At 55.2% G+C, this 11,676-nt stretch overlaps 1 protein-coding gene across 2 annotated transcripts; it reads right to left on the bottom strand.

Moving 5' to 3' along the window:
• Window positions 1–3,278: 3,278 nt before the first annotated feature.
• KAZALD1 (Kazal type serine peptidase inhibitor domain 1) lies at window positions 3,279–10,534 on the bottom strand. Of its 2 annotated transcripts, XM_029244611.1 has the most exons (6): window positions 9,338–10,534; window positions 8,371–8,933; window positions 7,076–7,236; window positions 6,848–6,995; window positions 6,546–6,663; window positions 3,279–5,538 (listed from the first exon to the last, which is right to left on the bottom strand). In XM_029244611.1, the coding sequence occupies exons 2-5, from the start codon at window positions 8,879–8,881 to the stop codon at window positions 6,569–6,571; spliced, it is 915 nt and encodes a 304-aa protein (XP_029100444.1). In that variant the 5' UTR covers window positions 8,882–8,933; window positions 9,338–10,534; the 3' UTR covers window positions 3,279–5,538; window positions 6,546–6,568. The 2 variants fall into 2 exon arrangements, with proteins under 2 accessions (XP_029100444.1, XP_029100443.1); XM_029244610.1 differs by lacking the exon at window positions 3,279–5,538 and having other exon boundaries at window positions 6,291–6,663.
• Between the last annotated feature and the right edge of the window lie 1,142 nt (window positions 10,535–11,676).

Here is an 11,676-nt window from a genome sequence, read left to right as displayed (position 1 = left end):
CCTCCTAAGACCCAGTTTCTCAGGCCTCCTTCAGGCAAGCACAAGGCTGTAATTACCCACACACTTCAGCAGGAAGCTCTGTGCTAGGTACCCTGCCCCATCTCCATGTAGCTCACCCACCTAGAAATAGTGACAGTGAAACTGACCATTTGTTGAATACCTATTGTGTTTCAGACGCATTACTTATAAGATCTCTAGTCTCATCACAACCCTTACAGAGGAAGTTTTATCACTATTTTGCAGAGGAGGGCACAGAAGAAGGAAAGCTTAGAAACTTGCCCAAGGTATGCACTTATAAAGCAGTACCACAAAAGCTCATGTCCCCTCTCCAGCCTATCCTTGACCACAGACCCCCAGTTCTGTTCTCAAAGACCTATCTTTACCCTTCAGAGACCAACTTCCCCTAGAGATCCCCAGGAGTTAAAATCTGGGCCCCTGTGAGGGCCAGCTGAGTCCCGAAGACCTGTGGGTCCTTCTCCCTGCTTTAGTGATCTGGGGTTGGGATGGGGGGACAGAGGGGAGGCAGGAAGTAATTGTCCCTAGAGCCCTCAACACTCATCCTGGAAGACCCCATCACTTCTCATGACCCCATTTCAGTACCCTAAAGTCCATCCTGCCTCCCATGGTGCTGTCCACCAAGGGGACAGGGTGAAACTTGATTGTGGGGTAACATTTGTCACCAAAACTGATTTTCATAACTCTTCACCCTCTTCAGAGAGCTTTCAGTTGCCCAGATAGCAGAGAAAATATAGAAAATAAAGGCAGGCCAGGAACCAGCCTGTATCTTCAGCCCATCCCCCTTCCCTCAACCAGTGTGGTCACAGTCCAGGGACCTAAGATCTCAACCCTGGGAAGAAAAGGACTGAAGAAGGGGAGGAGAGGCAATGAAAGGACAGAAACCCTGGTTTTAGGATGATGTAGTCCAGCACAGGAGGCTGAGAAGGAAGGGGACAGGAATGAGGTGTTACCACAGACCAAGAGTGAGGATGGCACCTGAAGACTTCTGGCCTTGACTGTGTCTGGAGAACATCTAGCAAAAGGAGGGAAGGAATGATCCAGAAGCACCTTTTTCCCAGTTCAGTCCCAGGAATGTGTGTGTGGTGAGGGGAGGGTATGTTCTGTGACCTTTTCCAGGTCACCATTGTTTGAACCCCCTGGGCTGAGCCCCAATTGAAACCCGGTAATGGCAGCTGGGCAGGCAATGAGCCAGGTGGCTGGGATGGGGCTTCACGGGACCGTGGTGCTGAGAGTTCTGCCTCACTTCACCCACCAGTGAGTCACCTAAGCCAGGCCAAGCTCTGGAGCCTCAGCTCTTCTCCTCTGCCCCCCACACATCTGGGACCCAGCTTGAGGAGAGAGGACTAGAGAAGAACATTAGGGGCCCCTGCATGGAGAAGGGAGGGGTGGGAGAAAGGGAGGGATGACTCCATCTGAGATGGCCTCCAAATTCCACCCCAAGATTGGTTTTCCTTGCCACCAGAGCCTCTACCTCCATACCCTCCCAACTCCATCCCTGATCTTGACCTCATTACTCCCCTCAGGCCCCACCTCTATCCACCAGCTCATCCTTCCCCCAAGAGTTCTCAAATCACCCCCATTATCTGCAACTGAGTCCCAGAGCTTCCATCACTACCTCCCAGACTGGATCTCTTCCAGTCTCTAAATGCACCCACCACTGCCCTCCGAGAACCTATTCCTACCCCCAGCCTCCCAGACTCCATTCCCACCCATCCCCAACCCATCATCCTTCCTCCTAAGGTGCTCTGCTTTGAGCAGAGAGGTGAGAATTGATCTTCATTAACATTCCATCACTCTAAGTGGACTTGCCTAGCTGTTCCCTGTTTAGAAAGAACCTAGTCATTCAGAGGGCTGAGGAAATAACCAAAACATATCCTAGGAGGTAATCAGCCTATGTCTCCAGCCTCTTTCCCTCTGCCCTCAGCTGCCTACACACTTAGAAATAGAGTCCTAGGTGACAGGACCTGAGCTTTTAAACAAAAAAACAGGGAATCTCCAAGCCCACCAGAGTATTTAAGCCTGTCTATTCCTCACACATATATATGTAAACAGAGTTATACATATATACATGCACACACAATCCTGTAAACATACATGTATATAATTAATTCACATGCACATCTTAGAATAGAATGTAAGGGGACTTCCCTGGTGGCACAGTGGTTAGGAATCCACCTGCCAATGCAGGGGACACGGGTTCGAGCCCTGGTCCAGGAAGAACTCACATGCCGTGGAGCAACTAAGCCCGTGCGCCACAACTACTGAGCCTGTGCTCTAGAGCTCACGAGCCACAACTACTGAGCCCACGTGCCACAACCACTGAAGCCCGCGTGCCTAGAGCCTGTGCTCCACAACAAAAGAAGCCACTGCAATGAGAAGCCTGTGCACCACAACGAAGAGTATCCCCCGCTCGCCGCAACTAGAGAAAGCCTGCGTGCAGCAACGAAGACCCAACGCAGCCAAAAATAACATAAATAAAATAAATTAAAAGAAAAAAAAAAAGAGGGCTTCCCTGGTGGCGCAGTGGTTGAGAGTCCGCCTGCCGATGCAGGGGACACGGGTTTGTGCCCGGTCCGGGAGGATGCCACATGTCGCGGAGCGGCTGGGCCCGTGAGGCATGGCCGCTGAGCCTGCGCGTCCGGAGCCTGTGCTCCGCAACAGGAGAGGCTACAACAGTAAGAGGCCCGCGTACCGCATAAAAATATATATATATATTTGTTGAAAGAAAGGCAAATAATAGAACATGCACTTGCAAATAAATGTATACATACAGCTATATACACATATAACAACACATCCATATATACAGTGCTTATGTACACACATACATATATGCACCTACATGGTTATCTACATACATATATCTGCATTTAGATAATCTACATACATAACATTGTGATGTACATACATATATATACATACATGTACACAGTGCATGTAGACACATATACACACATAAATAGTATGAACATATTATAGATATCACATATATACTACATATACATGTGCACCTTCACATACGTATATGAATACAAATCAAGCACCTTTTTTTTTTTTTTTTTGGGGGGTACGCGGGCCTCTCACTGCTGGGGCCTCTACCGAGCACAGGCTCGGGACGCGCAGGCTCTGCGGCCATGGCTCACGGGCCTAGCCGCTCTGCGGCATGTGGGATCTTCCCGGACCGGGGCACGAACCCGTGTCCCCGGCATCGGCAGGCGGACTCTCAACCACTGCGCCACCAGGGAAGCCCTCAAGCACCTTTTTACTCAAATTTTTCCAGTCAATTTAACTGTCTCAAGACCCTAGGCCCAGGTTTGGCTGCTATAACCAGAAATAACCACCAGATGGCACTCTTTCACCACTTCCTGTTCTAAGTGTTGCCAGAGGTGTCGCCAGACATGTCTCTCTCCGCCTAGGCCCAAAGCTTGCAGAGCCGGCGTACCCCAGGCACTGCCCTGTCCCCTACCTACAAGACTGATGCGCTTGTCCTTGGTGCCCAAAGCCTGCAATCTCTGCCCTCTCTGAAATCAGATTCATCCTCTTGGGCCTCCAGGCTTCTGTTGGAGAAGTGGACTCCCCTTTGGGGCTCCAGTTCTGCTCAGCCCTCAGATTCACACACACATACACACACCCCGTTCACCAAAGAGCTAGCGGTTGGACTTCACCTGGACTCCCTCGACTCAGACCAGCGCGGCTCAAGGACACTTCCTTGAAGCCTTCGAACTAACAAGCAACCGGCTTCAGTGGCCCTATTCCCCAAAATGGCCCAAGGAGTGAGTCGGGGACATTTGGACACTTGTAGCACCTACACACCGGTACACACAGCCCCCTTTGGCGGCTTACTCCCCACATCCTGCCTGGGACGCCCAGCCGGGTCAGCCAAAAGCTGGGAGGAGAGTGGCTAGGCTCTGGGACTTAGTACCCTCAGCCTGGGAGCGGCTGGTCCCGGTTTAACCCTTCCTGCCCCGGTCCAGTCTTGACTTCAGGCCTCTGGTTCAGAGCTGGAAGGAAGCGCATTTGCTCATCTTAGGCAAACTACTTAAAATCCCAGAGATGGGGGAAGTAGGATGGGGCAGAGCCTCTCCTGCCTCCAGACCTAGAGCACTGCGAGTCAGCTCCCTTGGAACCTCATACGTCGGGTGTGAGCAACCTAGGACGAAAAACGCGAGGAAGGCTTGGAAACCCGTGGGGAGGCGAAGTCGGGAGTTCTGGCAGCAGCTCGGCTTCCCCCTCCACCTCCCCTCTCCTCCCCGGGAGCGGCGGGAAATTATTTATTAAAACGCCGCCCGCGTTCTCATTTATTTGCGGAGAATAATCCTCGGCATTGCAGCGCGTTTATTAAACCTTTCCCGTCCCAGCAATTCTTTAATAATAAATCGCGTGTCACTTTCCAGCGACGTTATTAAAGCCGGTCCGCTGGAGCGGGGGGGGGGGGGTATGCGCAGCAGGGGTTCCTCCTATTCAAGGCTGTGGGGCCTGAACCTGTAGCACCGCGGAGGGGGAAACTGAGGCTATAAGGAGGCTGCACCTGAACATCCTGTAATATCTGCAAAAGTGATGGAGGAGTACGGGTTCTGGGGGATGCGTGTGACCCTCTAGGATCGTGCGGAGCCTCTGCTCTGCAAGTGGGCGCGGTAGGATCGATGGGCCCACCAGGGGGCGCCTTCGAGCCCAGCTGGCCGGGAGTCGCCGGCGAAGAACAAGTCAGTGGCGGATTCCCTGGCTGCTGGGGGACCCAGACCCCAGTCCCCTCTTTCAGCGCGGAGCAGACCTCCTTCTGGGCCGGACGCTGAACGGCCTGACCCTCCTGCCCTCACCATACTGCTCACATCCCTATCCCTACTTTCGCGGTCAACTTAGAATTCGCCCCAAGTATCCAACCCGCTCGAGCTGTTGAGTGCTGCTCCTGGAAACGCCGGACTCCAGCCAGGACTCAGCAACAAGAGCTGTCCTCTGGCTTAGCCTCTGGACGAGTCCTGAGGTTCTGCGGGAGGGGCAGCCAAGCCCTTGGGTTGGGGTCCGGGCCACGCCCCTCCCAAGAGGCCGGGCTCCCTGTATTGGGCCCCAGAGGACAAGCTCAGACACCGAGTCAACTGCAACCTCTCCCCTTGTGTGGCGCCAGGCTTCGGGTGGAACCCAGGCGCGTAGGAGGCCTTCGACACCCACACACGGGGGTCTTGGCCTCGCCAACTTAAGCTTTCATTTTCTCCTTTAGTCAGTCAATAAACAGTACGCCTCACCAGTGTCCCTGGGCGAGGTAAGGGGAGTGTGGAGAGAGATTTCGGGAGCAAAAGAGTACGGCTCTGTGAGGCACCTCCAGCCAGAGAAGACAAGTCACAGTTGGGGCAGACGAGAAAACAAGCTTACCATGATTTTGTCTGGGTTCGGCTGGGAAATGGGCGGCTTCGTAGGGAAATCCCAGGGTGTGGCCCATACATGTGACCAAACTTCTCCCCTCCTCCATCCAGTTTATGCTTTCATACTGGGTCCTACCCACATAGATCTGGTTTCCCATTCTGCCTGGGGAGGGGACAGAGAGGCAGGCAATCTATCTCTAGACCAGCCCCAATGGAGTGCAGACTGGGGGGATACCCTCCCTCCCAACCAGATGGCTCCAAACTTCCTGCCTGGGGCGGGGGGGGGGGGGAGGCCCCAGCTCAAGCTTCCTCTACATCTGGCAGGCATGTGCTTAAAGAGCAGGACCTACAGCTTCTGGAAGCCAGAGTCCTACTACCCTGGGAGGCCTCCCAGAGAAATGCGGTCTCTGTGTGCAAATCTGCATGAACCATCTGTCTCAGTTTGTTCATAAATCTTTATTGCGTGCCTACTGTGCCTAGTCTTGTGCTAGGCATCGTCCAGTACAAAGTGGTATAATATATGGTACTGCCCTCATGGAGTTCCCAGAATGACAGGAAAATCAGACATGCCCAAATGCCCATCTTACTGCACTGAGCTAAACCACGCTCCATCGTGCCTTCCTGGACAGCAGATGGCAAACAGCAAAGAGGACTGCAGTTAGTATGTGCAATTGGGACTTAGAGGGAAATTTTCTAGAAGGTGAGTTTCAAGAAAGGGAAGACTGAGGTTAGGCAAAGACTGGGGACTAGGAAAATAACAGCAGGAGCTGTGCAGAAGGGCAGTCAGAAGACTGGCTGAGCAGAGCTGGAGGGAGGGCTGCTGGAAAGAAGTAAAGGATCCTGTTATCTGCACCCCTTTGTGTCACCTCCACTCCTCCCCACCCCTACCCCCCCCACCCCCCACTCAGCCTAGAGACCAGCAGGCAGCTATTGCCTAATGCCTGGTTGGTCCACACAGGAGACCGTCCTGGCCAGAGCACCTCCTGCATGGGCCCTTCTGCATCCCACCTCCCCTAGTCGCTGCCTCTCTCCTTACCCTCCAACTTTTGTCTCTCCCACCACCATCACATCTCCCCTACTAAGGGCACTAAAGCAATCTGTGAAGGGGCCCTGCTCCCCCTTTCTAGATCTTTTCAAGAGCAGGGTTGAAAACTATCCCCACTCACCCACCCCCATGGGCCACGGCCCTGGACCTAGTAGTAATCCTCGGCCTCTTCGCTCTCAGCCTCCTTCTCAGGAAACAGGCGCAGGAATGACAGCTGGGGGATGCCTGTGGAGTTCAGCTGGTCTGCAAGCACATGGGGACAAAGGAGGGAGAGCAGGAAAGAGGGCTGTCAGTGCCCATGTATCCCAGTCTGTGAGAAAGCCATGCTTGTGTGTGTACCCACATGCATATACACACATGGACACACATTCAAAGGCATGAATCCACCACCTTCCCCCAGCCCCCAGAGCTCAGGGTTCTCCCTTACCCAGTGTGAGCACTGTCAGGCTAGCTGGGGCCTCAACCTGGCCGAGGGCATTGCGGGCCAGGCAGCGGTAGATGCCCTCATCGCTAGGACGCACAGCCTGGATCTGCAGCCAGCCCGTCACCTCAAACCTCTGGGGTCCACCCCTAAACTGGAGCCAGGAGGAGTCAGCAGCATCGTTCTAGAGGGACCGTGGGCTGCCCCGGGGAGGCCTCTGCTCCCTGTCCCTACCTGCACAGAGATGTGGGGGTCATCCCCTGGCAGTTGAATGTCCAAGCCGTCCTTTCTCCACTCGATGGAAGCCATGGGGTAGGCAAACACTTCACAGCCAAAGATCACATCCTGCCCCGTCACGTTCCAAATGTCATATGGATGCGACACAATCTGGGGCTCTGGGGGTGGAGATAGGAGGCCTAAGAACAGGATGGCACATCCAGCCCAGCAAGGACCCCATATACAAACCATTTTGAATGTGTCTGTGAGGGAATACATATATGCTGAAGTAAATACACATCCATAAACATGACATGACACATACACAAATGTAGCTGCAGGTACACACAAGGGTGGGAACACAGCGATGGAAATGCACAGGCAGACAAAATGCGCAAACAAGCAGAGACCCACACCTCAGCTTGGCAACCACACTCTGTCCCTGATTGCTCCCCTGTCCTCATTCCACCCTCTAGGCCCCCTACCCTGCTGGACTTGTAAGCAACACCTCCCTCCCCCACACCCTCCCCGTTCTCTAACCAGGTCCTGCTGCCAAAGGCCCGAAGATCAGCCCTTCCCCCACCCCACCCTGGTGGCGGGGCAGTCCACGTGGCAAAGGCAAGGACACTGAAATCAATCTGGGCAGCAGGCAGAAAGCCTGGGGTCGTGGGGGGACCCTCCAGCAGAGCGTTTACTTTCCCAGCAGCCCCAGCCAAGCCAGACCCCTTAAAGGGGCTCAGGAAGTGAAGGTTACTAGAGCTGCCAAAGAAAACTTGAGGCTTGAATAGCCCTCAGCCCGCTGGGATGGGGGAGGAGGAGCTAGAAGAGTCCCCCTGCTCCACTAAGCCCTAAACGCAGAGGAAAGGGGAACGCGGGCAGAGGACCGGAGACTAGGTTAACTAAGCACTGGCTCTACGGAGCCGCCCAAAAGAAACCGGATTGCATCTCACAGGAACCCAAGTTTCCCTGCCTGAATTCTAGTGGTCTGGGCAAAGTCTGAGAGTCTCTTTTCACTCTCTCAATTTTGAGGCCAAGCGTTGGCTATGTGCCTGCTCTCTCAGAGGGTTGGTCTCTGCCAGCCAGGTCTGGAGCTTTCACGCGCCCCAGCGCACGCTGCTTATTGACAAAGCTCCGGACCCGCACCTTCAGGCGGTGGCTTCTGCAGACCGGCCCCGAGAGCAAACTCTTATAATGGACTCAAGGCCTCCCTGGCGTCAACTTTTTCGCTCCGCTGGCCAGAGACCAATGCCGTCGGGGACCGGGGAGCAACGCCTTGAGGAAACCCAAGTGGCGGGGGTCGGGGTCGTGCGTACCCGATTCGCAGGGCCCGGGGTGCGCCACGGTGAGGTTGGCGTCGGGCCGAGCGCGGGCCGCCTCCTGCAGGCGGCAGATCTGAGCGTAGGTGCGGCCGTCGGAACCGCAGAGAGGGCGCTGCGAGCGGCAGGCACACAGCGGCTCGGGCACCTCTCCGCGGCTCAGGTCGCCACCAGCGTCCAACTGGCACTCAAGCTGCTCGCCGCAACGCCCGTAGAAGTGGGCACTGGGGTCCAGGTCGCAGAGCTGGCCCTCGAGATTGGCGCATTCCCAGCAGCAGCCGCACGCGTCGCGCACCCGGCCGGCCAGGCAGCCCCGCGGCGAGGCGCACTCTTCTGGCCGGCAGGGAGCGCAGCCCTCGCCCTCCGCCAGCAGCCGCAGCCAGCCGCGCCGCAGGTAATCGGGGCCTAGGGATGGCCGCGCGCCAGCCGGGGACGGCGTCCGCACCACCAGGAGTAGCAGCAGCAGCAGCACGGGAAGCGGCAAGGCAGCTGCGGGCGGCTGGGGCATGATTAGCTGGAAGCCTCGAGAGCACTAGGGGCTTCAGCGCGTGCGTGGCACCCTGCCGGGGATGGAAACCAGGTCAGAAGGTCAGAAGCAACCTCCTTGTTACTCGTACCAACTTGGACCCTAGCACTGCCCCCTCCCCTGCTACCCTGGAGTCAAGTGTCGAAGGGTCATAGGAGGGGTCATCCAGTTACGCTGGGTGGTAACTGATTGGGCTGTTTTGGGGGGTTGGGGAGAGGTGAGAGGAGGGAGCGATAAAGCTCAAGCACACACGCGCACCACTACTACCACCACCACCACAAACCATCCAACTTCGAAGCTTCCTGCCCTAGAGGTGGGTGGGAATGGCTGGTCCCAGGAGGAAGGAGTTGTTAATAAGGGTGGAAAGGGGGTGGAGCGGGGGAGGTTGTGTGTGTTAGGGTGGGGGTGGGGTGATGCCCTGGGGCCCAGAGCGCTCACCTGGTGTCCGGGACTATGCCCCTCAGAGCAGCCGTGACTCCTGTCCGAAAAAGCAGGCAGCGGAAAGGAATCGGGTGGGCCCGCCAGCCACCTCTGCTCCGACTTGAGAATCTCTGACAGGGTCCACGGACTTGCACTCAGAGAGCAGCTCCTCCGCCCCCTCTCCCCGCCCCTCGACGTTGCATACCCCACCCCCTCCCCTAGTTCTGAAGCTGCCAATTTTATGCAGCCGTACGGGACCCTCCTGGGCTACTTCCCCCTAGCCTGGTCCAAACTCACAGTAAGAACAGAACAGCAGTAACCGGACACCCAAGCTGGGGAAGGACTAGAGATGGGGTGGAGTGCGGGTTCCGAGTAGGGGATGGGAGGGTGGGGGGTAGCTGGGAAGTTAGAGTTGGTTGAAAGGCTAGGCTCTGTCCCATCTGAATTTACAGTCCAATCCGCTAGAGCAGCTGCAAAAATGACAAGGAGGTAGGAATTCTTGCGCCAAGTCGGGCGCTCCTGCAGGGCAAAGCCAACCAACGTCGTCTCCCCGCAGCCCAGGGGCGATTGCAGGCTTGTCCACCCCACTTCCCCACCAAGTTGCGGACCAGAGACTCGGCGTTTACTTCTGCCTCCTCACATCTGGCCTCCTCCTCCCTCCCCAAATCCGGCAGGTGCTCCAACCCGAGGAGGAGCCGGGTGATTATAGAGGTCCCAGCCGACCGGCGGCCGCTGGGAGAGGTGGGCGGGGCGCCTCCCCAGTGGGCAGCGCTCCGGGTCAGAATTACAGGTTATGGTTGCTAGGCCGGCAGGGCCAGAGGCATTCGGTCTCGCGGCCGCCACCGGCGCCACCGTGGCACTTGGGGCTGGGGGCGGGGAGGAGAACATTCCTGGAGGCCCGACCTCCGTACCAGGGGTCTGCCAGGCCCCGCCCAGGCCTGCCCCCATCGGCTTACAGAAACCGCGCTGCAGTCCAGTTTGTAGGGGGCGGAGACTGAGCTTTGCAGCCAGGGAGGGGACGTTATTCAGTCAGGCTCCCTCCGGAAGGACCTGGCCCGGGGTGGACACCGGCCTTTCCATCAACCGCGAAGCTAGCGGCTGGGCCTCGGCCTCTGGACCGCCCAGGAGGACTGGCTCCGCATGCGCACTGGGTGCCGGGGAGTCGCGCTCTCGGAAGCGGTCAGAGACTCTCTCTCCTGACCTGAACGCAGCCAAGCCCCTTCATTTAGGGGTTCCCTCGAAGGGCTCTACTGAGGTGGCCGTAGCCAGATACACAGTCACCCTACTCTCTAAAACGCAGAAGAGCGAAGGGAAGCAAACTTCACGCGATGTCTCGTAACTGTCGCGAGAATCAAAACAGGAAGGAAGTCTAGGAATTCAGAACAGGAAAAGCCCGCGGGTTTTAAACCGTAAAAAGAATGGGTGGAGCCCGGTAAGGCTGATGGTTGTGGGTAATTCCTTGTCCTTGGCCCTGGGGGGCAACTGAGAGTGTCGACTTGGGGCAGAAGTGAACTGTAAGAGAACTGCGGGAAGCCCTGAAAAAAAAGGGGGATGGGGGACTTGAAATTGCGGAGCTGACTAATGGAGCCACCCAAGGACAGGTCTCTGGCTCTGGTTTACAAAGTACCATGAGGGCTGAGATCGATGTCCGGGTTACAGAGCGGAAGCAATCCGGGATCTCTTAATGAATTGTTACCGGCTTCTAAAACCAGGAGCCAATATTTAAATAACAAATTCCACAGATCTAGAAACTCTTCACTTACCCACCTTGTTGTAGCCGGTTGTTTACTTTCAGTCTCTGCTGTGCTCTTTACGTCTGGTATTAGGAATTGTGACTAACTCACCACTGTATCTTGTGAACCTAGCCCCTCTCCTGGCAGCCCAATAAATTGTCGGTAAATATTTGTGAATTAAATGTGAAATACTTTTCCTGAGTGTAAAAGTCAAGTTTAACGTGGATTTTCGGAGTCGCTGACGAAGGCTGGATAGACAGTGAACGAGCGCCCTCTGGTGGTCTTGCGGTTGGTGACGAGAACAGGACCATGCATACAGTAGGCACCAAAGTTGTTGACTCTACAGGACATCTTCTTTTATTAAGTAAAGATTTGTTTCAGGAAAACTCAACATATTGTAAAAATACGTTTAGAAGGGAATTTTTTGCATAAGACACAATTTGAAAGTTTAGATACTTTCCCAGATCCCCATCATCTGACACTTTATCCACTAAGGCTCCAAAACACATTCAGTAACATCTATTCGCATTGTAAATAGTAAATAAATAAATAAATTTAATAAATTTGCATACTTACACTTTGAAACTGTTGACTCAGTTTGACCGGATCATGCAAAATTGTTGG

The sequence above is a fragment of the Monodon monoceros genome, unplaced genomic scaffold (assembly GCF_005190385.1).
Source record: "Monodon monoceros isolate NGI ecotype Baffin Bay Population unplaced genomic scaffold, NGI_Narwhal_1 Super_Scaffold_4, whole genome shotgun sequence".
NCBI classification, from domain to species: domain Eukaryota; kingdom Metazoa; phylum Chordata; class Mammalia; order Artiodactyla; family Monodontidae; genus Monodon; species Monodon monoceros.
The sequence above is the reverse complement of the archived record's forward strand: the minus strand, read 5'-3'. Positions and strand labels throughout refer to the sequence as shown.